The sequence below is a fragment of the Lineus longissimus genome, chromosome 5 (genome assembly GCF_910592395.1).
Source record: "Lineus longissimus chromosome 5, tnLinLong1.2, whole genome shotgun sequence".
NCBI classification, from domain to species: domain Eukaryota; kingdom Metazoa; phylum Nemertea; class Pilidiophora; order Heteronemertea; family Lineidae; genus Lineus; species Lineus longissimus.
This window is the reverse complement of record NC_088312.1, coordinates 4,737,373-4,762,645: the sequence shown is the minus strand read 5'-3', so window position 1 is coordinate 4,762,645 and position 25,273 is coordinate 4,737,373. Positions and strand designations below refer to the sequence as shown.

Genomic DNA, 25,273 nt, shown 5'->3' with positions numbered 1-25,273 from the left:
CTTGTTTTCTCTGAAAACTTTCAGTGTGCATAGACTTCAAAGTCTGATGAATGTTTATCATACTCAAGAACCATGAGAGCATAATTGCCACTTTTTAGGCATCTCCGGAAAATCTTGCGTTGAATTCAGCGTCAGTCATGGGGCTAATTGGGGGCAAATGAGTGGAAGATTGGTGTTGTCTGAACTTCTTTGCTATGAGTTTAGCTCCTCCTTGATGATTGGGAGTAGTAGTGGGTGACTTGAGTGGTTTACCACACAGTGTGTTGGGTTAGTGGACTCCCCACACAAGGTCGCATTAGTCAATTGCTCGGCATGGGACTCTCCCACACATTACTTGTCACGTGACTTTAACTACATGTATTTGTTTACAAAGCAAAAAGAAAAAATTCATCTCGAAAACTCATGTTCAGCAGCAACATCTTGGCACATGCCACTTTGATTTAAGGCTAGACCACAGCACCACTCCTTGCCAAAATATTGCATTCTTGGGACCATCAAACTCGATGTCTCACAACACTTGAAAAGTACTAAGCTGGCCAAGGCAAATTGCCGAGAAAATACCGCACTGAGTTACCCTGCAGTCAAGCTTTGAACAAAAGTGGCAAGTCCAGTAGATTACAACACATCCACATGTTCTTTTTCTTTAAAAAAGCCGAAAAAAGTGCTTAAAAGTTTCCCTGTAGTCTTATTAACTGAGCTTAATGAGCCATTAGTGTTAAGATTGCTCAACACTGAAACCCTACATAACGGCACAAGTTCACACAAAAGTTTTCAGAATGCAAATTCTTTAAGAAATATCTTCAAACGATTTGTGTTTGTATTGAGACCAAGATTGAAATTAATGCTTGAACTATTATAAAGCGACTTGTGGAATCAAAGTTTCTGACACTTTACCAGTTTATCTACCTATTCATTTTCGTTTTATTCACGGTTAAGTAAACACTTATGAAAACCACCAAGATCTAGAACTTTTCACTTATTTCTCATGGCTATTAAAGTTCATGAAAGCTATCAAAAGCCTTTGGCTAAAAAAATCAATTTCCTTATTCAATGAGCACATAGAAGATGACTCGCTCAACTCGAGACAAAGTTCATCCGGTTTTGCAAAAGGTGACTTCTTCGCCGGATGACGCCTCGATGCTTCATTTCACTGGATTCATACTGGATCATGAGACACAGTCTGCATTTCTTGTACAAATGGAAGCCGCTAAACCAGTCTAGAGAATAAAGTCAGACTTTGGGCACAAGCCAATGAGACAACTTGCAAAATTAAAACGGTCCATTAACCAAGCAGCAAAGTATTGAGAAGTTTTCAAGAATATATTCTTCTTTGTACTTTTGAGCCTCTTATGCTTCTTTACCTAGTTGTTATCTCAATTATTTCTTTTATTCAAAAGTGCAATCTATAAACTTTTCCTTTGACTTTTGAGAAGTATTTCTTTGAGGGAGGAGTAAGCTACATTGCTCAAGGACATTCTTCCACATGAAAGCACTCATTTGAATTCCTCATTCTATTTCTAAAAGGCCTGGGCAACGTTTCCAGTAGGCATTTCATTTTCGAGTCTAATAAGAAGTGTCATGGGAAAAAAGTACAGTTATCATTGAAAATGTGCCAAACCCTGTAGGATATCATCAAACACGTTGCTAATGAAATGTTGTCTCTGCCAGATATTGATGGACCACTCCGTTTTGTGAAAGATTGTATAATTCTCACTCACAGATTATTTCACAAGACTTTTCCTATCCAATTTTCAGGTGCTTGGGGTATGGAGTACAGAATTCATCCCACGAGGGACACGCTTTGGCCCACTCCTTGGGGAGATATTTGAGAAAGACAAAGTCCCGAAGTCAGCCAACAGAAAATACTTTTGGAGGGTAAGCTATGCTCTTAATTCATTCTCAGAAAACTTAGAACGACATCATTTTTTTCACATATTATTGTCTGACTAACTTTTTGTGTTTTCATGTGTCATAAACTTTCGAATTCATTAACATGAAAAATTCACAAATTCGTGACAAAATCAAATATTAGAAATGTCCTATGCTCGTTTGTTGGCCGCAAGGAAAGTCCAAAGGAGAAAAAAATGGCAAGACATGACACATCTGTGGTATGTGATGTTACTGTCACTAAAAACAGATAAATCGAGAGCCGGCGCATTGTTTGGAATAACTTACTGGTACAGCGCTATCACTAGATAGTTGACTCATAAAATTTCTCGAATGGATGGCCCTGTTGTCCTTTCTTCACATAAAGTAGTGTCTTTTATCGTACAATCAAGTAAACCGCTTTTCTTCTTTGCTCCGCGGCTGTAATTGCCGGTTGAATAAATAACCTAACACTTCACGGGAGTCGGCCCCTCAAGACATGAGTTTGGGCAACTCCCCGACAATCTTGTAACATGCGCGGCCCGGATGTTGGTGCAAAGGTCCAATTGTCAATTCAACAATGGGGTACTTTTTGCATGATATTTTTCAAAATATTTGCAATCTTTTGGAGTCTTCAGTTCAGTAAACTCACTTGATGGTGCCTAGGTTGTAAAACAGTTGAGATATTATCTGCTGTAAATTTTTTTATTGACACATTGGTATTTGTGGGGGTTCCAGGCATAGGGTGACTTTAAAATCACCATCATCAAAAAAATTATCACTGTTGGTGATTGGTACATGTGCCAACAAAATTTTTTGAAGACTAGTCTTTTCTTATTCTTGGTACTGAATATACACAAAACATCCAGAGGAAGATTCTATCCCACATAATCAAACTATGCCCATGAAAACCCATTGTTTAATGCTTTCATCTTCAAAAGTGACGAAAATTAATCTCTCCAAAAGACACATTCTGGCCTGTTTTTGCAGATGCACATGGTCTCCTGGCCCTTTTACCATAAGATGATCAGATCAAGTTGAGTGCACACCTTCAATTAGTGAAGTCAAACATCTAGTGATCCCTTTCTTCAGCATTTAATAAGACGTGTTTATTTTATGGATCTCCGCCTCGTGCCCCACCAAGCAAACACAATATTACCAAAGGCGGGTCCAACCTCCCAAACCATCAGACAATTCCGCAGATTATCCGATATGTAATTCACTTTTCAATCCATGAAATATCTAAGATATTTGGCAGCTGCATATGTCGGGAGGGTGAAAACAATCAAACTTTTGCTCTTGGCAAAATAAACATTGTGATAAAAAGCACGCAATTGTTCTTTTCGAATGGCACGAATTCCAATCTTGGATGTTTTGTGCGAGATTGATGTAGCCATTCTGTGGAGCTCCAGGCTGGGTCCGAGTTTTAATTTCGAATTCCTTTTTAGAAAGAAGAGATTAAACATCTTCTCATTTGATAAGACACCTTTTTCCTTGTTTGTCTTTTGTCCTTTTGATCTCTTGGGGATCAAACGAGAAGAGATTGGTTACCATGCGTGTGGCGCCACACTTTCATATGATTTCACTGGAGTAATGACCCCCCAGGTCTTAAAAATACCTTCTGATGTCTTTCATTGTTTGAGAGGCTGCATTCTCTCATCCCTTAATCTAACCAGGATGAACACCTTGGCATTAATCCACCATCTTTTTGCTACTTCCAGATTTACAAAGACAATGACCTTTACTACTACATTGATGGTTACGACGTCAAAAAGGCCAACTGGATGCGCTACGTCAACCCTGGCCACAATACTGAGGATCAGAATCTCATTGCCTGCCAGATTGGCTACGATATTTACTTCTACACTGTGAAGCCAATCCAGCCAAACACAGAGCTTCTTGTGTGGTACTGTAGAGAGTTTGCGGAGAGGCTAAACTACCCATTGACTGGGGAACAAATGATGATGAAAATTAGTAAGTACAAACTTTGTTCGTTGCTATTGATGAAACCACTATCTACCTCAAGGAATAATGATTACAAACATTAAACATCCTGAGTTCCCGGGAAAGGACTAGCCTTAACCCAAAGAGTTTTCCAACGACCACTTGGCTAACTACTATATCTAGTAGTTAGCCAAATGATTGTTGGAAAACTCTTTAGGTTAAGGCTAGTTCTTTCCCGGGTATTCAGGATATTGTTATTCCATATTTTGAAAGTGATGTGGTGCATTGGGTGGTTTTTACGTTTGACATGGTCATGTCTTCCGCTATGGTCTTGTCAATGTCTGGTTTTTACTGTCTGTTGGCTTATCTACTGTCCTGAGAAAGTTGAAGGCATTGTTAAACTGTAACTATATTCAGTTGGTTGATCATTGCCTGTGAAATAAAGATCCTCTTTCAAACAATACCTGCTGTCAGTGTGGTTGTCCCTGACATATTCAAGACGAGATGGCCGTGACAGACAGCATGGTCTATTTACCTGGAATAAGTTGTGCAGAACTGTACACACACTCTGTAAACCTGGTCAAGAGCTGTCAGGCATTCAGGAAAGCCACCCCAGAAATGTGTTGATCATTACGAATTACTGCTATCTAAAATGTCGTGACGGCTATTGACCAATGGCAATGTTGTGTATTGTTCATATAAAGATTGCGAGATTGCACAGTTGACAATTGACCTGGATACACATTTGTTTCAGTCATTTCATCAAATCTTACATTATTTTTCAGAAGAGCAACTTCAACAAGACTCGGACTCAGAGCAACCAACGCTATCATTAAATGGTTTTCAGCATTCGCCTGCCTCCTCTGTGGACCAAGATGACGTTTTCAGTGATGAGGACAAAAAGTCAGAGAAAACAGAATCAAGAAAAGATGCGGGAAACTCGAGATTCGCCTTTGATTTTGATACTGTTATGAAACGGGATGGGACCCTCAGTAGTGATGGTGATAAGATGGAGCTGATGTCACCCACCCGGAAAGAGTTGCATGTGACAAGTGAGCCAGCAACACCTGACTGTCGCATATTGCCTTTAACATCCAGCCCAGTGCGGGAACCAAGTCCTAGTGAACGACTAAGTCCTTATCACAGTCCTCTAAGAAGATTCAGTCCACAGAAAAGTCCAAGACTAAGTCCACATGAAAGAGCAAATCCGTTTCATAGTCCGCAAAGAAGGCGAAGTCCATATGAGAGCCCACCACGAAGATTAAGTCCATATGATAGTCCTCCAAGAAGATTAAGTCCACACCTAATGTCACCCTATAGTCCAGAAGCAACCCTCTTACCACGTCCTTTAGGAAAGAATTTGCTGCTCTCGCCAATGCGTTTGGCAGACAAATCAACTTCCGATACATCTCTGGTCAAACCATTGCCGATCTTGCCCCAAGTGCCACCAAGTGACATTCCATCTCTTCAGTTTTCAAAGAAACCTCTCGATACAGTGGATGCTGCCGAGCCTATGCTATGCAATGGACGCTTTATAAAAACAGAACTGGAGGAAAGTATACCAAAGTTTCCTCATCCGCCACCAGGTGTTATTCCTCCATTGACTTTAAAAGGAGATGTGCGCGAGCCTATAAAACCAGTATTAAAACATATCAACCCTTTAGCAGACTCTATCAAAATCCCGGAGCAATTTGTCGGCCATCCAGGAATGCCGCAGTTTCCATTTAGGGGACACCATGCGTTTTTTCCACCAACTCTTCCACCTCAGATTCCTTCATCGCTAGGAGCATTAGCAAAGCCATCTCCATCATCGTTAATCCCTATGGACTTGAAATCGGCAAGCAAAGGTGCCTTCCCATACTTATACCCATCTTCGCATATTGCGCAACTCTTTGCCATGAACCACATGTTGCCCATGTATAACCCAAGCTTGGCTTGGCAGATGTACCCAGCACTCTACCAGAACATGGTCAGCAGCTTAGGACAATCTATCCCAACATCAACTTCCAGCCAAAAACCCGTCCACGCCCACATCAACGGTGACCAAGCATTGAATCTAACAAAACCAAAATCGGAATCCATGTCGCATGCACAGATGATGCGTGGTTACAAATCGCTTCCGTATCCATTGAAAAAGAAAGACGGCCGCATGCATTATGAATGCAATGTGTGCATGAAAACGTTTGGACAGTTGTCAAACTTGAAAGTTCATTTAAGAACGCATACCGGGGAGAGGCCATTTTCTTGCCAAACTTGTGGGAAAGGCTTCACGCAGCTGGCACATCTTCAGAAACATTATCTCGTCCATACCGGTGAGAAACCCCATGAGTGTGACGTCTGCCACAAACGTTTCAGCAGCACATCTAATCTGAAAACGCACATGCGACTTCACAGTGGGGAAAAGCCCTTTCAGTGTAAACTATGCCCGGCCAAATTCACCCAGTTTGTGCACTTGAAGTTGCATAAACGTCTTCACACCAATGAGCGACCATATGAATGCCACAAGTGCAATAGGAAGTATATCAGTGCGAGCGGCTTGAAAACGCATTGGAAGACAGGAAATTGTATTCCGCCAAATTCAAACATTGATTACAATAGTTTAATCAGCGAGACTTTGGTCGGGAAGAAGGACATTGATCAGGAGGAAGCAAATTGTGACCGGATCACAGATGAGCAGTTGATGAGTGGAATTGATATGCATTCGTATTCCAGCGAGTCTTTGGATGCGATCAGCCAGCTGTCCATGTCGTCACCGCAGGATGAAAGTGATGAGGAGCTGCGGATGAGCTCCGGAGATGGGGAGATCCAGGACTAAAATCCGTTAAAGGGAGAATATTGCAGTGGTGTCGGGGCCCAAAGATTTATCTTTCTGAATCATTGGAACAAGTAAGAGGGCCCATTGTCTGGTCCAAAGGCTGAAGCTGTGGCTCACAGTTCTTAAGAAATTGTGCTGTTGCAAAATCTTGTAGTTCATAATTCTTGTAGTTTGCAGATGACAGACTCAGTGAGAAAAAAAGAACCTTAGTACCAACTTGAAAATTACTATTGTGCTGTGCAATAGTTGATTCATGTACACCAACTATCAGTCACTTTGCCAACATTAACCTGGCCCATCTGGCTACTGCATGAAGTCTCCCTTTAATGACATGTGAGCGATGGTGAAGTGGAGTTTTGGGTCGTTTGCAATATTGGTGGACCAAGCAATATTTTTGAATTATTTGTAATTGTGTGTTTTGTAGGAAAAAAATCATCAAACCTTTCAATGAATTCAGACGTTTGAAGCCAATTTTCTCAAAAAATGGATATATCGTCTTTTGGGATGGAACTCTTCAAACACTGTATTTTTCAAGCGACTTGAATTAATGATTGTCATTATACATATGTAATTGTAAAATTGTAAATATAATTTTTCATGACTAATTAGTATTAAAAAGACTTTGATCAGTATTTTAGTGTCTAAACAAGCTCACCAGGTTCTTGCCAATTTCCTAGTTGTTAGATTTGCCAAATGTTTTGGTTGCATTTATAGCTTACACGGCGAGTGAATTATTTCGTGATCATCACCTATGATATTTTTATTAGATCAATTTTATTTTCTTATTTATGAATCCTCTGTACATAACCAGAAGAGGACATTTTTCAAATGCTTATTTTGCCATGCTTGTAATGTTTTGTGGGTTACAAATTACAGAATTGTCCGTTAAATGGGATCAAAGGGTTAAGATGGTTCTTTAGGGATAAATAACAGAGCATTTTTGGATGAGTCCAAGCTAACTGCACTACCGGTCAGCCAAAATAAAGATTGTAACATTTCTTGGTAAATTTATGTGGATCGCAAAAAAAGCACAAAATTTAAAGGGCTTTAGTATATCAAAAGGGTTAATTAGATTATACTTCTATAAGGGCAAAAGTAACTATGTTAACACTGAAATAAGAACGACATTGTGCTATTAAATTTGGTAAGTATTGGTAGAGGGAATCGACAATCATGAAGACACAAATGTATCTGAGGATTGATTTAAAAATTTAAAATTTTGAGTAATTTAATTTCATAATTGAATTTGACGATATGAATTGATTGAAATTTTCGACACCCAAATATTTTGGAGCTGAATTACAAGTAATTTTCATGATCACTACGAAGGACTTGTATCTGTCTTTCTCATAAAATGATACCTCGTCATTGTAAAATATACTCAAGTTATAATGTCTTGCCATTTATTTAACTACCTGACCTGAATGAGTAAATTTGCCGGTGGGTTTTAAAAGTTTTACGATGTTTAGATTGCCATTTGATGGTTCTACAATTTTTAACAACATTCCATTAAGAGACACAGGGCTCTCGCACTACTTTATAGCTAAAAAGATATTTTGTGTGTTTTTGCCTTTGATTTTGAACAGCATATTTTTCTGTACATATATATATAAGCCAGACATTTCACCCTCGTGCTCTAATAAAGCCTGTTCTTTGTGGTTTCATGAGGGTAGTTACAGGTTTTCAGTTACACCCTTCCATAGCCTGCCAAACTTTATACTGTATACATTCCATAGTCTGTCTCGGTATACAATCAGAATCTCCTACTCAAAACATCATTCAACAGCATTTATAAAGGACCAAAATCTCATGTAATATGTAACCCTGATCCTTTAATAATTGAGAAATAGATATTATCTGGGTCTGGAACTGGCACAGTTCCAGAGCGCTGGACTTGTTACACGAAGGTACTGGGTTCAATAGGTGCTGTGCCACTCAGTAAACTTGAAGTCGTAAAGTGTACAGACAGGTTTCTGGAATGGCCTGGTGCGTAGACAGTACAGTTGACCAGTATAAAGGCGTCACACTAATAAAATAAGTGCCCAACTCACTTTTTGGCCAAATTGAGATTTTTTACAGAAATGGCTCCCCATAGTAAGCCACACAATCTGGACTATATGCCCAAGTAAAACAACCAATCATGTCGTAGATTACATAGAACAAGCATTTTCGCCTAACTCAAGCATTTGACACTGGCATTTTTCTCTCGGACATGGGCGTTTTTCTTTTTTTCTTTCTGTGACATAAGCATTATACCACAGCTGCATATGTCACATTATATTTGTGGGAAAATGCCCAAGTCAGTGATGGAAAGTGCCTATGTCAAATTGATGTTAGGTCAGGCCGTATAAGCCACGGTTAATTGAAAATAAACACAAGTTTTTGAAAATTTGAAGAGGTTTTCTTTGATTTTCTCAAAAGTACAAAAAATAAGTTAGGCACTTATGTTATCAGTGTGACGAAGTGCTATATAAGAACTTATACTGTTTATCCATGACAATTGTTCGTTGACAATAAAAGTATCTAATCAACCTATTAAACGTTTGATGAGATACAATTTGATGGATCCAAATTAATTGTATAATACATTCTAATGTTGGGTATCTAATTTATGACGATTAATATATGATAATTTGGCAAAATATTGCCGAATGTAAAGTTTTTGACTGATTTGCAAATCTTGCCAGTAAATAGATTATATTTTGATAAAAGGGTAATTTTTGTAATTAAGATTTATGTATTACATGTAATTATTCTTGAGCACAGAGTGCAGTGTTTGATTTGTGTGGAATACAAATACAAAATTATGAAAAATATTTAGTTGCGACTTTGGCTTTATTTCTCGATAGCATTGTAGTTCATTAGGCACAAAAATATGAGCCTATAGCGATGGAAAGTTGGTCAAATTGCAGAAAATGTTCTTTGAAGAGGCCAGGGCTGAGTTGTTCAATACAACGTCAGCTTTAACGGAGACGTTAAGTCTTAACGTGAACATTTTAGTGGTTTGAAAGACCTACAAAGAAAGAGAAGTGTTAACAAAGGTAAATACTTTGGATTTTACTAGATATTCACATTTAACAACTTAAATCACAGAGAATCAGGAGAGAATTTCCTTCAGTCAAGGGGAGCATACCATGTACAGAGCCAGTAGGCCTGGGGCCAGCTCAAAAGTGAAAGTATAGAACAAAAACTGCCCCCTTGATCCAAGATAACTGCAACCTGGAAATGGTGGACTTCCTTTAGTTAACAGCTAAGGAACACAAAGAAAGAATCAACAGCAGACATTATTTACGAAATCTTGGTTTTATTTTATAACACTACTTAACACCTTCAGCGCCGAACCTACGTGGCCCAAATCCCCCCTCCCCTTTGAGCAGGTTATCGGAGTCTCCCGGACTTCATGGAAGAACTACGCCATCGCCATCTTCAGGACAAGGTAGAAACTGAAAAACCAAACGGTCTTTTCAGTTCCTATCTTACCCTGAAGATGGCGATGGCGTAGTTCTTTCATGAAGTCCAAGAGACTCTGATAACCAGCTCAAAGAGGGGGGTTTGGGCCACGTAGATCTACGTGGTTCGGCGCTGAAGGTGTTAATACACGTACATAATTTACAGTAGGAGTAACAATTTTTAACAAGTTATCTGATACAAGCACACAAACTGTCTGAAAATTTCAAATGTTCAGTATCTTCTCCAGTATTTTCTTTTTCCAATGATTTTCTCATGCATAGGATGCTTGATTTCACCCCAAATACAGGGTCCTTTTTCACAAGGTTTTTCAAATCTCTCCACATCTCGATTCAAGAAAGCTGGTCGAATTACATCAACATCTCGATTCAGTTCCTCATTTAGGTCCTCTACAACAGCAGACGGACTTTGGAAGTTAAATATGAAATAACTGAAAATAAAAAAGAAGATTTACAAGATTTGCCAGAAAATATAAAAGTGAATGACAAAACATCTTTTGGATGTTTAAAAATAAAAACAACATCTTTAGATTATTTGGAATTACAACAGCATCTATTGAATATCTGAAATGACAATAAATCGGATAAATTTCTGAAAAGAGAGGTGACACAAGAGGGCCGAGAGGAGACGAATAGAGGCGACATGCTTCGCTTCCTATTGAAAACATGTCAATTGTCATGGTGGCAAAGATTATCAGAGACATCATGTACTTACTTTCCTGTAAAATACTTTTCACCGTGTTTTGACATTCGATAAGGAAGAGTCTTCGTTCCTAGATTTTCCATTTTGGTGATGATGCCCCCTTTGGTCATTATTGATTCACATGTTCTTTTCAGCACTTGAGTAAGTGCTGGCTGAAAATAATGATTTGATAGTGCAGTGTGAAAACAAGAATCCAGCAAAGAGGTGAATGCAATTGCAATGCAACTTAAACAAAAGGTCCTAACTACCAGTTTTGGAATGCCTTTTCAAACTCACATCGCCTATTCTGAGTTCCTTGGCTGCCTTTCCTAAAGGCCATAATGACAAATGTGTAGTCTACAATACTGGTATGAAACCCGTAGTTTGGGCAAACATACAGTGGGCTCTTCAGTCTCGGACACTAACACCACTAAGCCTATGACTATACAACATGTACAAATAATTCAGATGGCCAACCACAGCCCGACCTGTGAGGTGATGATCGAAGATGGTGCTTCGTCACCGAGGTTGAGCTCGATCAACTGTCTGAAGCTCTAATAAATTGTATCAAGGCCTGAGACCGTTTTGCCACTCCACCATGAGAAAAAAGCAAGAAAATGGGGTATTCTTGACCTTGAGCGCTGACGGTGATTATTTTTGGACGCCCGGCCCATCCCCATCAGCCAACGTTCTTGTCCGACTATTGGAATGGCATGGCTTGGGAGTACAAGAGGCTGAAGAGCGTCGTCCGAAAATGGCTTCCCTACCGTTTGAAGGGGAGAAATGTCCATTCCGGGACGATATAAAGAACCCAACATACCCTCTGAAGGGCCTTCATAATGATAGACATCTCATATCCCGGCATTTTGATGACTTTTCGAGATATTATGAAAAATTGAAAGGATTTTCTCGAAAAACGTGTTCAGCTGGAAATCGACATTGTGAAATACGTCATCAGTACATGTGGTAGTTTTTTCGAAAATGTGGATTGGCCATGAAAACGGCACACCGATTTCGGGAAAGGACGGTGTAACGTAAATGAATGTCCCTCTAGGCTAATGTCAATTTCATTGTGAATTTTCTGGAAGTTTCTGATACGTCGACCATTTTGTTGTGAGACGTTTTCGTCAAGGACACATCATTGGTCCACAAGATCTGTTCGTCTGGACGACACATTGTAATTGGTGTACAAGGTAGATGGGGATTAAGAAATCTGCTGATGGAAGACTTGGATCGTAGGACATGGTCTCTCAAAGCCTTGTTAGAAGATTATAAGACAAACATATGGACAAACTGGCAATCAGAATTAACAAAAACTATCCAACTGCAATACACACAGATGTAAAATCTCTCTATTCAAGGAAGGGGGGTCCCTAATAGAGAGGTGTCTCCTAAGAACTTTTCCAATGTACATAGAATGAGCAAAACGGAAGACACTTTACATAGACATACTTATCTATTTATTCACCATCTTTTACATGTACAATTCTTCTTGATCAAAATAATCAAATTGGATTACACCTCTCAAATATTATTATTATCATCTATGATTGAAATTAGAAAACAGTGAAGACATCAATGAAATTCTTACCATTTCACCATTGTATGCCTGGAAAGCTGCCAGTGGTGTGATGCATGGCAACTGCCCCTGAATGACGTACAGATTTCCTTAAAATATATTGGTCTAATATACCTCCTAAAGTATGCATAAATGAAATTTAGGTACGGCAATACACTTGATACATGATGTAAATACGCATAATAGATTTATAACAATACGTCTATAAAAAGAAGAAACTTTAATAGTTTTAATACTTAATTCAAACATGTATTTTGCTCAACTGTGGCTTTAGTGAATGAGAGTGAGGTGACTTTTTCTCTGGTCACGTCATCAAGTCAAATTAACTGTCTTTATAAGTGTTTCTCCACATACCAGACATTGATAAGATACAGTATCCTTGCATGTCTGACAGCAGGCAATGCAATGCCGCCGTCAAAATGCCACTCTCGAATGAAAATCTGGAACTCTCTTATATCAACAAATTGTGGTCGGTAAACTCATCTATTTTCTCACACACAGTCTTTTTCAGAGGATCATGACATTAACAAAACATACTGCACATCTTCAAAATGAATTTTACTTCAAGTAAATCAAATATTTCCATTGCACACCAGACTTGCCCGCTTGTTTCCTCCCCACAGAAATATTGCCATTTTTCAATGCGAAGAATCTAAAGTAGCAATGTACACAGCTAGGTTTTCATTTCAATTTACACGGGATGCAATTATGTCCACACAGTTTGAAAATAAGGCCTCTTTCAATGACGTGATCATGATTTAGACTTCAAACATGTAGGAGCATCCCCCCCCCCTTCTAACCATCATACTAAAGGTGATCATCAAAATTTGTTTGAAAGAGAAAAGCTTTCTTTTTAAGTAGTAAGCTACAAATGTATCTGATTATGCAAAGATATTACAAGAATATATTCCAGTGATAATTCATGAAGGTAAAAAATATTTGGAGATCAACAAATTCTACAGTTTATGGCCATATTCTACAGTTTATGGCCATATTTATCTAAACATTCAGAGACATCAACTAACCGAGAAATCATACCCAAATACTGAAATTCAGATGAATCTGCAGAGAACATTTCTGTTTATCCACTGATTGTCAAATGTGTTCCATGAGAACAGTTTGTTCTGAGGACACAATTTTCTGTAGAGTACAGAGGCTCGCACTTCACTGATCGCACAGAAATTATAGTAAATTTGTTTGTTTCTCATACATGAAAGATTTACATCACATTAGATTACATATAAAATTTCTGGAAAAAATACAACCCCTCATTGGGAGGACACTGTAGACACAATCTGACTAATTCCAACAAGTAAACATTAAATCTACATGTTTGTTTACCTCAGTACATGATTTTGACATACATTTATACCAATCTTATAGATATTGTCTACGTACAGCTGATTACATACATGTGCTAAGCACAGCTGATTACATGGATGTGCTAAGCAAGTCGAACAGCTATAAAAAGTAGCAAAAGTAAAGTGATTTGTGAAATCAGTTAAAATTTGATCCCAACAAAGTATTCATGGTATTGAAAAGAAAGGAAAGGTAAAACATCATAAAAGCTAGGTTCCACAATACATGTATATGAAGTTTAAAGTAGCAATATGAAGAAAAACACAACGGTCTTGCAGTATAGTTAAAAGGCACACGGGGATTTGCAAGTTAAGGTCTTAAGACCATAAGATTGTGTAGACTGTCGCTTTGTAAATGATTTTGAAATTTCCTTTATAATACTGACTGAATAAATTTGTCATGGTTTCTTATCACAAAACGAAATGGAAGTCGAAAGGATAGGTCGTTGCCTACATGACTATATCATAATTTGTTATCAAAGAAAGTCAACACTGAAATATATTAATTTTGTTAATCTACATGTAAGTACCAGCTCTTAGCTGAACAAAATGGTTCTGGTGATAATGGCTTTATTTGAAGCTTTACCCATTCAAACTACAACACAGAGCATTTCAAGCAAAGAATTGCTGCAAATTGCACCTGAGACACTATGAAAGTATTAAAGTGAATACATGTATGGCATGAGAATAATCAAAGAGAACTCATTAAGGAAGAGAAGAACATTTTCTTATCACAAAAAAACACCTACAAATGAATACTCAAGTTCAAGTCTGTTGATAAGAAATGGGACTTTTCTTCCTTTCTTAAATAATGATACAATCCTTGTTAACACCTTCAGCGCCGAACCACGTAGATCTACGTGGCCCAAATCCCCCTCTCCTTTGAGCTGGTTATCGGAGTCTCATGGACTTCATGAAAGAACTACGCCTTCGCCATCTTCAGGGCAAGGAAGGAACTGTGCCCTTTAAAGTTCTGAACTAGTTCCTACCTTGCCCTGAAGATGGCGATGGCGTAGTTCTTTCATGAAGTCCATGAGACTCCGATAACCAGCTCAAAGAGGGGGGATTTGGGCCACGAAGATCTACGTGGTTCGGCGCTGAAGGTGTTAAAAGCATCCCACCATGAAATAATGAATCATCACGCCGTTTAACAACTGGGTATGATAATCTACAGTTTTTGACAACAAGGCATACACTAATGTTAATACATGTAATATTTACATCTAGATTGAAACAGAACTTCTTTAGACTTTACATCAGAAACAGAACATCAGATAACGCATGTAGCTACAGGTGCAGGCAAGTTCTTGTCAACTTCAGCCTGAGGACACAAGACAAGTCTAAAATGGGTAACAGTGCGTCTACTCTGTGGCATCCAACTAGTACCTAGTCATCACTACTGTTTTCTTCAAAATAAACTGCCAATCCAGACAATTTCATGCACTCCGCGAAATCAGCACAGTTAAGCAATACAAAACTTGTTACCAATTTAAACAACATCATTGTGCGTTCACCTTTGTTGCTGCTACATGTTCCTAAACATCATACAACTTTTACTTGAAAAACTTCTGTGTGACTGGCATGAGGAAACTGCTTCAAGGTTGGTCGACTACAATGATTTTGACTGGGGTCCTCAACATTCCACACCATTTCAACTAAAGAATGCCAGAACTCCTTACTCATTGATCAAAATTCTATTACAAAAAGTACATCCAATTCTGGCAAACCAAGGATGAAACCAACTACATGTTCGTCTCTATCTGGGCAGCAGCCGGAGAAGACGACATCCTCTTGCGTAGTAGCTTGGCTTTCAATGCCTCCGCATCGTGGAGAGCAGTCTTGGTCAGGTACTTCTCACGTAGGATCTGGGCCTTGACATTGCCTGGCATGTCGGGTACGAAGTAGTCGATGAGGGCTTTCAGGATGAACACAAAGTGCTGTAAATTGTACAAAACAATAGATGTAGTGGCAGACACAAATATTGTTGAATCTTATATCTCCTGCCCTGTTCCAGCCAAATTGCCAAGGACACTCGTGTAAACATGCAGAAGGCCCCTGTATTCCTTTGATGCTCAGATATCTTTTAGACAAGCTCCAAACCAAGGAATGTGTTTGTCTACTTTACATGGATTGCTCAGTTGTATTTTGAACACAGGGATCTAGCTCTGCACAATCCCTTTTGGACTCACCTCAAAGACAAGAACAAATGCCAATTTGGCAGCAAAGATGTGCCAGTACTGCATCGAATACTTGTACTCTCGTGGCTCACCAGGTCCCACTCGGTAGTCACGGTACCTGCAAATGGGATTATAAGGATTAGACTGAATCACAATTAACATGATTGATAACAACCACAATCATTACAGATAAGAGCCCAAATGCCAACATGGAGTGTTACAACAGTATGTGCCATCAAAAGGTCGATTTATTCGCAAATGGCAACAGCTTTTTAAAAAAGACACTGGGTTATAAAGTCCTCTGCAGTTCAAAACAATAGAATGCAGGGATGAGACCACTTTAAGAACCATGCTGCAACCAGACATGTTCCACAAGTACCTGCAGTATATTACAGTTCCAAAAATATCTGTTCGTGGATCTTCCGGCGCACTCCCAGGCTGGAAGTTTGTCACATTAAAGACGGAGAGTGAATTGTTCATGTAGCCAGTGAGCTTTCCATCGGGGCTGTACTCGTACAGGTAGACCAGCTTTGGGATGAAGTCCGAGGTGTAGGCAATGATGCAGGCCTGGAAGGCAACATATATAGTACATTGGATTTGGCTACTACTAGGAGATGGGACGAGTCATAATTTTTGTATCTACAATAAAACATATAACATACGTATCGGGCCTAGTATGACATTGGCAAAGTTATGACCAAATCACTTAATTGATAAGGCACAAGGCTCATTTCTGGCTTGTACTATTGGCTGCACATGTTGTATACTGAAGCAATTTAACTGCGAAGACAACTTGAGACTTGAATGCAATTGTAGCATTGATAGTTTACCATTTATCAAAGAGAAGTGAATGTCCATAACTACATGCAAGATTGTTTTCTACTTACATTTGTTAAGACAGAGAAGTACGAGATGCTTTTAAGAATTATCATCCAGACTCCTACAAAAAGAAAACATTAGTGATCGATATCAAACAAAACCATTAGTTTATTTAAAGGCGATTCACAAAGGCTACCTGTTATAAAAGACGTATCTCAATTAGTTGGGCTAAAAGATAACCCGTAAAGTTCCCACTTCTTACCAATATCCTGTGAACGAGCTGCGACCGGTCTCCTCCACTGTGTGACAAACTTATAAGCGTCCAGACGAATCTCAATGACATTGTTGATGAGAGCAAACAATGGTGCCAGTGGAAAAGCAGCCACGAAGATGGTGATGAAACCAAATTGCACAACTGAAATAGATGGATGTACATTATTCAAGGTATCAATGAGTTACAAGTAATCAGGGATGACCCGTCATCATCCATCTCAAACTCTGCAACATCTCAAGTATAAAAAAAGGCGCTGTACTAAAAGTATACATGTAGATGTGTTACACATTCTCTGGGATGACCGGTCATCAATGACAAACCCTGAGCCATGTTGGGGTCGTGATGTCATGCATCAACAGAGACGCTGCATCAAATGCAGTGGCTGAAAAGATTCAAAATTTTGAGGAAAATCTGAACAGTCCGACCTTGTCAATACTCACCCATCTCAAGGTACTCCTCAAACAATCCAAGGTCAGGCTGAGCACCAAGGTCAAAGTCCTGTTCCCACCTTGTGTAGACATTCTTCTCATCCTTTTCAGCCTTCTTTGCCTTGCGCGCACGGATGTAATTCATGACAACACTTAAAGAAACGAAGACAACCACTTTGAAAGATATTGATTCAAAGGGTTTCTGTTGAAACTCAAACAACTGAAGCAGTAAACTTATGAGAGAATATAGCTTATGGTCCAATCTAAGATGCTGTTTGCTGTAGGCCAGCAGGCCTACATGTACGTATAACACAGCTTAATCTGTTGTCTCCACATTGAGACGAATGCAGTAGTACAGGGCTTACTCTTCCCCAAATCATTTTCCATGGTGTACTTACGGAATAACCAATTCCTTGATGTTGTTGAAGGCCTGTTTACCAATCATGGTGATACCCAGCTGGATGCAGAGCTCGATCAAGCAGCCCGCAGGGTCACACTGAAAATCACGGCGAATGTCGTCAGAAATTCCAAGACATAATTGCATCAGTAATGTGATCACCACACTTTGTCAAAAATCATCTTATTCTTTTTATTATTCAAATGTAACACTTTCTTAAACAATTTGCATTTGTGCTCACACTTCCTTCCTTAAGATTTACAGTTAGTTGGCCACTGACTTCGAATTGTGGATTATATGGACCAGTATTCTATTCTAATACTACAATTTCAATGTGTGGTGTTCTCTGTATTATCATCATAGAATCAACATTGATATCTTCTCCTCAATTACATGTACTTGGACGTCTCAACATAGAGTTGTGACTGCAGCTGTGATGTTTTGAAAACATGCTTAATTGGCACACATGTACATGTAAATTCTGATATGACATTTTGAAGAACGTGTTTGCAATTTAAACACAGAAAGATATTAGAACAAGGCAACACTATATCCGGATATTTTATGCATTTATATACAAGTAGCATACACAAAATCAAAATCCAAAACCATACACTTAACCATTACCTTTTTAAAACAAGATAGTTGGAAAAAGGATAAAGCATGCAAATTAAACTGAACAAATTAATGTACAAGACGGGAAACTTTGATAAAGTTCATCGGAAAATGCTTAATTCTTTTTTGTGGGAGGGGGTAGGGAAACATACGAACATGAGGGTGAATCAAATATAGGAAAAATGCATCGTAGGTTCGTCCTACGGATAGCAATTTGGGTGTTTGTCTTGTCAGGCAGTAATTCTCCCAGGGCTCAAGCAGCCCTATCCAGGGCAGACTGCTTGTTAAGTTGGAAGGCCTGATAGATTCTCCAGGGTGAACTAGACAGGTTTGATGTTAGTCGAGGTGCATCAGGTTAACTAGGTGTTAGTATTTTAATTTTGTTATGAACTGATGTCTGTAATGTTCAGTGATTATAAAGTAACACATCAAGGCATATCATTAAAAGCTGTTATTATTAACACACCTGCTCAAGCAGAAGCATTCTTGATTGCACATTATTAGGATACAAAGTTTCAGTTAAAGACAAATGTATGCAGTTAGTAGTGTTTGGAGCTGTGTTATTTTAGTATGTGAATACATGTTTGTCAAGGTGTTTGATTAGTTCCGTGTTAAATCATAGGTGGTGCCATTTTAATGTCATACAGAAATACCTTATTTTCCTTGGGGTATAATTTATTGGTCAAATAGTCTCAATACCACTGAAAAATTGTTGACTGTCCGAATATGACATATACTGTCGCACCACCGATGAACTAACATTGTGAACAGTTTTATGCCGCATGCAGATTTGAGAATTTCATGTCAAAATTTGATCCATTGTCTGTGCTAGCCCAACAATATATTCTCCAATGAATTTTGTTGAAAAAGAAGGAATCATGAAATGGGCCATGCCAGGTCGACACCTTAATAGTTGGTACATGTATCAAGAATCAATTCCTGAAGTGATCAATCTCAACACCCCAAAATGTTAATTCAACGTGTACCCATAGCCAATAACAGACAATGCAACAACTTGACCCCGTTTGGGTAACTCTCCCCCATGAAAATAGCAAAAACAAAAAGACGACAGAGAGGGTCAGGATTCAAAAATGTTACCAAAAGTTTATACCTCTTCTCCGCGATGACCGGAGATAGAATAATCATACTGTCCAGGGGCACCAGAAAGACTGAATAAAAAATAATCCACAAAAATGGCATTAAATGTTATATCTTAAAAACTACTGATCCTATGTTTAGTAGTTCATGTATGATTGTCATGGCTACAACTATGCTATTGATTACCATGGCAACCAATAGAGTCATGGTTTATACCATTAATGCTATGTCATGTGGTTATGGGTCACCATGACTAAGAAGATGGCAGTAGCCAGTTGCCAAGACCACAAAAATGAATGAGACTCTGGTTATCATGACTACATACTACATAGTTAAAGTTACCGTGACTATAGTTATTGGTTGCCATCTGTTTTCAGTTATATAAGCAGTCTTAAGTTGAAGCCTGACAGTCACCTTAACTTGATGCCCACATCACTACTAGTCCCAACTTGGAGTCCCTAGGTCTTGGAGGGCGGAACATAAATAAACACATGAACAAACCAAACAGGAAAAAACGATTAGTACTAAAACTTGGGAAGTGAGGTCTTCAATTTCAAAGGACTCAGGAGGGGTCCATCTGTTCAAGAGCTTTCAGACATTCGCAGCTGAGTAAGATAACAGAGAGCTCATTTTATCATTCAAACCCCTCCAAAGTCCTTAAAAAACTGAAAATGGGGTGAATCTGCAAGGAGAAATATTGTGTTAGGAGACTTGTTGCTTCCCTTCACCAGAGGACAGGAGTTGGAAATGATCAAACTTTGGGGTCATTCAATCCAGAATTTATAAGAATTCCAAAACAGACGCTTCAAAATAAATGATGATTAAAAAAAGACGGAATTTTGAGATTGAAAACTGTAATTTGGCACGATACAACTCCTGGCCGCACAAGGGCTACATTTTGCGAAAGTCATGGTTGTGAATAAGCTGCAAGCTGGATGAAAAGCGCCTCAAAGTAAAAGTCGGTGAGCAAGAAGTCCAAATCACAAACCACGAAAACAATGATCACAACAAGACCTCACAAGACGGATTGAACAAAATGACCAGTCATACAGAAATGAACATGACAACTACTATTCACACTAGTACATGACAAATATGTCACATTTTAAGATCAAGATTTCAAGCGCTGATGACACACTTCATTGGTGTTAGTGCAATTAGCATTGCCAGGCAAGAAGTGTGCGGTTTTGTATTTATTAGGTCATGCAGCTGATACGGTAGTGTAGATATAACTGTGTCTCCCAATAAAACCTATTTTTTGCAAAACTGATCCATGCAACAGTACATTGTGTTCAAAACAATTGTACATCGAATACATGAGAGTATACCATCACATTTTGCTTAATAATCAGTTTAACCAGTCTGCATTCCAGTTTCTTAGTCTCAACATCCTGGCAGTCACAATCAGTCACAGCCGTACCAAACCCAAAACTTTAAAGCTGAGTAGGACCAAGCTAAGCTACAAATGTACAGACAAAAACAAAACGCAAACAAATAATTGAAGGTTGTGTAACATTTTGGAAGCGAAATAGAAATTGGGTGGTGGTGTTTATTGCAATACCTCCTCTTGACGATAGGAACCAGCAACATAAAATGTAGTGCTTCCTGGGTAGTCATTCAACCTACGGGAGAAAAATTTCAGATTATTTTATTGAAGTGCACTTGAAGATGTTGTTTTTATACATGTAAGCAGCTGCAAAAATATTTCGTGATTTACTTTCATCTGATCATGGTTCCTTTGAAGACATTTTGAGAGCATCAAAAAGTTTGACTCCCTCATCTTCCAATAAGGAAAACAGTAGAACCTCTCTATTAAGGACACCCTTGGTACTGACAAATGTTGTTCTTAACACCTGGTAGGGGTCCTCATGACAGCAGCCAAATAGCATAGAAACTATCAATTTGTGACCAAAACCACCGTCCCAAAACAGAGTGGATATCCCACTAACACAGGCGTCAACTAATGAAGGTTCCACTGTTCTTCCAACGAAACAAACTTGCCATAATACAGGATTCCTGGTAAACTGCAGAAAGAAAACATTCTCCTCGCAAATATAAAATGATCATTAAAATCGAAATCATAATTCTTTAAAGCATTCATACATGTAGGTGATGATACTTATCAATAACACAGGATGAGAAAGCAATATTTTGTTCACTTATATAAGAGACTCCACTGCAAGATCTAATGACAATTCTTATCCACAGCAATCGAGAAGTTGGACACACTTTTCAAAAAGCCTTGAATCAGTGGAGCAATTTATCAGCCCCACTTTCATAAAGCACGAAAAGTAAATCTCATGACAGGTCCGAAAGCTTGAGAGGGTGCTGAACTGTAACTGTGATTTCAAATACCACTCTAGCTAGTCAAATTGCATTTTGGCTACGGTACTTGCAAATGTACGCTGCAATGACAACCTGAATTTTGTTCTTTTCAATGATTTCTGATATCTTACCTTCCTTTGAAGAATGCGATGTAGAAGATGGTTGAGTAGTAGTTGACAAATTGGAACAAGAACATCTTGCTAGTGAACTTGTCTTCAAACTCTGTCTCAGTCCTCGGTTGTTCTGCAGAGGAGAAAGAGCAGTGAGACACACACCTTTTCAAGGGCCCTGGTTGAGAACTCTAAAACCAGGGGGTCAAACACCAGCCTGGTTGCCACTTTGTTCTTTACAAAGCGCTCAATTGATAAAAGCTGCCCGATGAGTACCAATGCAGAGGCCCGTTATGACAGTTGTTGCGTAGTGCTTGGATTCAGACCCTGGTCACTGAAAGGGGCAGTATGAAAGTCGTCATTATTGTCATTATCAGCTCAATATTTCTCTTACCAAAGTTTGTCAGGAAAATAGCAATCTTTTCATAGATCTTATTGAGGAGCATAATGGTGATGAGAGAGAGCAAGGCGGCAGTGGCAGTCGTCAACAGCTTGGCATACTTCTTGATGAGGGTGTCACCTTGGGCGTACAGAACAGCCACAATGATCACACGATAGATGATCACAGCAAACACTGCAGCAAGCACAAGACAGATCTGAAAGGGATGTGAAACATAATAACGATTATAGAATAGGACTGACAGACAATTTAACAGAACTTTCCTTTAAAACTATTTATTAGACTTTAAGGAACACTTAGCATATATACTTGTCGAATTTTCTACTTTTTCTGACGACCAACATCGATTTCCTGCCATCTACATGTAGGTACAACACGGTAGGTTACAACATGACAATCAATGGTAAGCATGATTATTTAATCTCTTTAATACATGTACATGTATCTAAATGATAAAATATTGTTTTGTTTAGTTCTCATAAAACATTCAGATTCAGTTTTTGCCCCTTTCTGTCTGCCTGTAGTACCCTCTCAAATTCTCCTACCCACGCACTTATCATTTCTCCCGTGGACCTTCTCAGATTAGTTTTAATGTTTTGTTGTTTTAACTTTACCCTTACGCTGACCTTGACCTGCAGAATGGTACATAAATTGACATGGTAGCGATAGGGTTGAAATGTATGTGTTAGTTTCGTTGGCACAGCCAAGTCTATACATGACACCGGTTCTACCTGGTACTCACCGTCGCCGGAACCTGTGTGACAATTTATAAATTATATACCTTTTGAGTAGTGTATGTAGGTGTTTGTAGGTGAAGTGGGGTACATGTATGTTCCTTGCTATATGTATTGAGTATGTCGTATAAAATGGGTTTTGGGCTTGCTCCTGCCCAGGCTGTTTAAATTATCTAAGCCACTTTTATGAGTTTTGCCCCAACCAACTTACTGTAGGTCATACATGTAGCATTTGCATTCCATTATGACTGAACTTGGCACAAGCATCTTCAAAGACAAGTAATTGCTGCAAGCTGGCAACACTCAGGCTTTCAAATTCAAAATATCATCAATGCATTAACTGATGCATATGAGATCCTGTAATTGTGAAGCCCAAGGAGTGTATGATGGCGAATCTGGTTTCAGCCACGTTTTATAGGCCCTGAACAGTAGTCAAATACTCCGCTATCTGAGGCACTCACCATGAAGAGAATCGCCAGCATGGTACCACCAATACGTGGAGCCCGAGAGTAGACAGGCATGTAAGGCTCAAGGTTCTGTGTGACTGGGTTGACCCTCTTATGGGTAACTGTCGCCTCATACTCGGGCCTGATTGTCTCCTCTTCTTCTTCAAAGTCGGCAACATCCCAATCGTATTGAATTTCCTTTTCGCGCCTCTTCCAGAATTCAAGGAACAAGGTGGCTGAAATGAGCAGAGGTTGATATCTGTGGTGGTGACTCGGACCTGAAGGCCATACCTCAAGACCCCCCCCCCCCCAAGATGATGTGAGTGATAGGGACTTTTGGCATCAATGTCATACATTGTGGCAAAGTGAAACTGATGATTGTCAAGACGCATAGTACATGTACTACTTACCCCAGAGTGCCATGAAAATGGCAAAGAAGACAGTGGCACCATTATCAAACAGGTAAGTCAATCGTGAGTATGCGCAACTCTCCTTCAAGCGCCAGTAGGGGCAACGAAGATCACACATTGGGCACATGGTCAAGTTGCCGATACCACTCTCATCACAAATATCATTACTGAAAGAGAGAATACAATATATTGTATACAAGCAGAGTACTTGATAGTACATGCATCCGATACCACTCTCATCGCAAATATCATAACTGAAAGAGAGAATACAATATATATTGTATACAAGCAGAGTACTTGATAGTACATGCATGAAATTCTCATCTAATCAACTCAGATACACGCCTTTAGAGCTTACCTCGGTGTATTTCCAAACACAGTAGCACAGCCGTAGATAAAGCAGATGAGGCCTACTAGTGACGGTGGAATAAGTGCGGTTGTATAAAATCCTAGCCATGTGAAGTAGATGCCGATCTTTTCACCATAATATTTCCTGAAATAAGACAGTACATGGCTCAAGCTTTAAAGAATGTTTTTAAAGTTTTCAAAGACAAAAGATAAAAGTATTTTAGATATAAATTTTATACATAAAGTACATGTATGTGTGCTATAAACCTGACTGCACTTGAAACAGATTATAGGAAGATTTGAACCCACCTGATGAGATCCAATGGTTGGAACTTGTACCAGTTTTTGGGTCGTGCCCACATTTCATACAAAAGCTGCAAAGAAATAGAAAGCCTTGAAAATATAAGAATGTAACAGCATTTGGTACATGTAAGTGGAAAGTCTGAAATTCGCCTTAAATTGAAAATTTGACAAATGGTACTGGGTTGGCAGCAAAGGGACCTGAGCTTTCAAATGAGCAGTATTTGACATGCCATTACTTTCCATTGAACATACTTACATGTCGATCATTTTCAGCACCAGCAGTAAGAAGAGAGTGGTCACTTTTGAAAGACCCCTGCAAACAGAGAGAAAAAATCAATCAACAAATCTTGTCAATTTTCTTCTCTGTATCAAAATGTTTGATATGATGACTGCCTATTCAAAACCTTGATCTGCTCTTGGCAATAACGCTCACATGATGCCAACCACCGCTTCAGAGATAATCAATTCTTTCAATAAAACATTCTTTCACTAAACAGTTACAGTGTTTTCCCGGTAGTAGCAGGGTTTCTCCATGTTCAGATGATGACTGTAACAACAACATTTTCTTATGACATACACCGGACAGTCCTCAAATGCTGCCGTGTCTTCTTAATTTTTCCTCGCCGTAGATATTCACCTTGCTGGAAATAAACCCTAACCATGATAAAGCTATGTACA

The 25,273-nt window shown here is 39.0% G+C and overlaps 3 protein-coding genes across 26 annotated transcripts in view; 1 reads left to right on the top strand and 2 right to left on the bottom strand.

Annotated features, from left to right (window-relative positions):
* LOC135488488 (PR domain zinc finger protein 1-like) overlaps window positions 1-9,415 on the top strand; it is a 46,526-nt gene extending 37,111 nt beyond the window's left edge. For all 3 annotated transcript variants that reach the window (XM_064773114.1, XM_064773112.1, XM_064773113.1), the window contains exons 3-5: window positions 1,756-1,875; window positions 3,588-3,840; window positions 4,596-9,415. In XM_064773114.1, coding sequence (XP_064629184.1) covers window positions 1,756-1,875; window positions 3,588-3,840; window positions 4,596-6,625 — 2,403 coding nt within the window. In that variant the 3' untranslated portion in view covers window positions 6,626-9,415. The remainder of the gene's footprint in view (window positions 1-1,755; window positions 1,876-3,587; window positions 3,841-4,595) is intronic.
* A 132-nt stretch (window positions 9,416-9,547) lies between these two features.
* Window positions 9,548-11,725, bottom strand: LOC135488495 (small ribosomal subunit protein bS6m-like). The gene is made up of 3 exons (XM_064773125.1): window positions 11,595-11,725; window positions 10,808-10,947; window positions 9,548-10,523 (listed from the first exon to the last, which is right to left on the bottom strand). The coding sequence occupies exons 1-3, from the start codon at window positions 11,637-11,639 to the stop codon at window positions 10,307-10,309; spliced, it is 402 nt and encodes a 133-aa protein (XP_064629195.1). The 5' UTR covers window positions 11,640-11,725; the 3' UTR covers window positions 9,548-10,306.
* Window positions 11,726-14,657: 2,932 nt separating this feature from the next.
* Window positions 14,658-25,273, bottom strand: part of LOC135488115 (anoctamin-4-like) — a 37,264-nt gene continuing 26,648 nt past the window's right edge. For 11 of the 22 annotated variants that reach the window (XM_064772566.1, XM_064772561.1, XM_064772579.1 and 8 more), the window contains 15 exons: window positions 24,852-24,908; window positions 24,602-24,666; window positions 24,303-24,437; window positions 23,945-24,111; window positions 23,550-23,770; window positions 22,349-22,550; window positions 21,976-22,087; window positions 21,081-21,141; window positions 17,808-17,905; window positions 17,422-17,561; window positions 16,970-17,122; window positions 16,776-16,828; window positions 16,268-16,455; window positions 15,901-16,006; window positions 14,659-15,648 (listed from right to left, as the gene is read on the bottom strand). In XM_064772566.1, the coding sequence (XP_064628636.1) occupies window positions 15,454-15,648; window positions 15,901-16,006; window positions 16,268-16,455; window positions 16,776-16,828; window positions 16,970-17,122; window positions 17,422-17,561; window positions 17,808-17,905; window positions 21,081-21,141; window positions 21,976-22,087; window positions 22,349-22,550; window positions 23,550-23,770; window positions 23,945-24,111; window positions 24,303-24,437; window positions 24,602-24,666; window positions 24,852-24,908 (1,953 nt within the window). In that variant the 3' untranslated portion in view covers window positions 14,659-15,453. Of the gene's footprint in view, window positions 15,649-15,900; window positions 16,007-16,267; window positions 16,456-16,775; window positions 16,829-16,969; window positions 17,123-17,421; window positions 17,562-17,807; window positions 17,906-19,532; window positions 19,591-21,080; window positions 21,142-21,975; window positions 22,088-22,348; window positions 22,551-23,549; window positions 23,771-23,944; window positions 24,112-24,302; window positions 24,438-24,601; window positions 24,667-24,851; window positions 24,909-25,273 lie in introns of all 22 variants that reach the window. The other 11 variants (XM_064772562.1, XM_064772560.1, XM_064772555.1 and 8 more) reach the window with 3 other exon arrangements.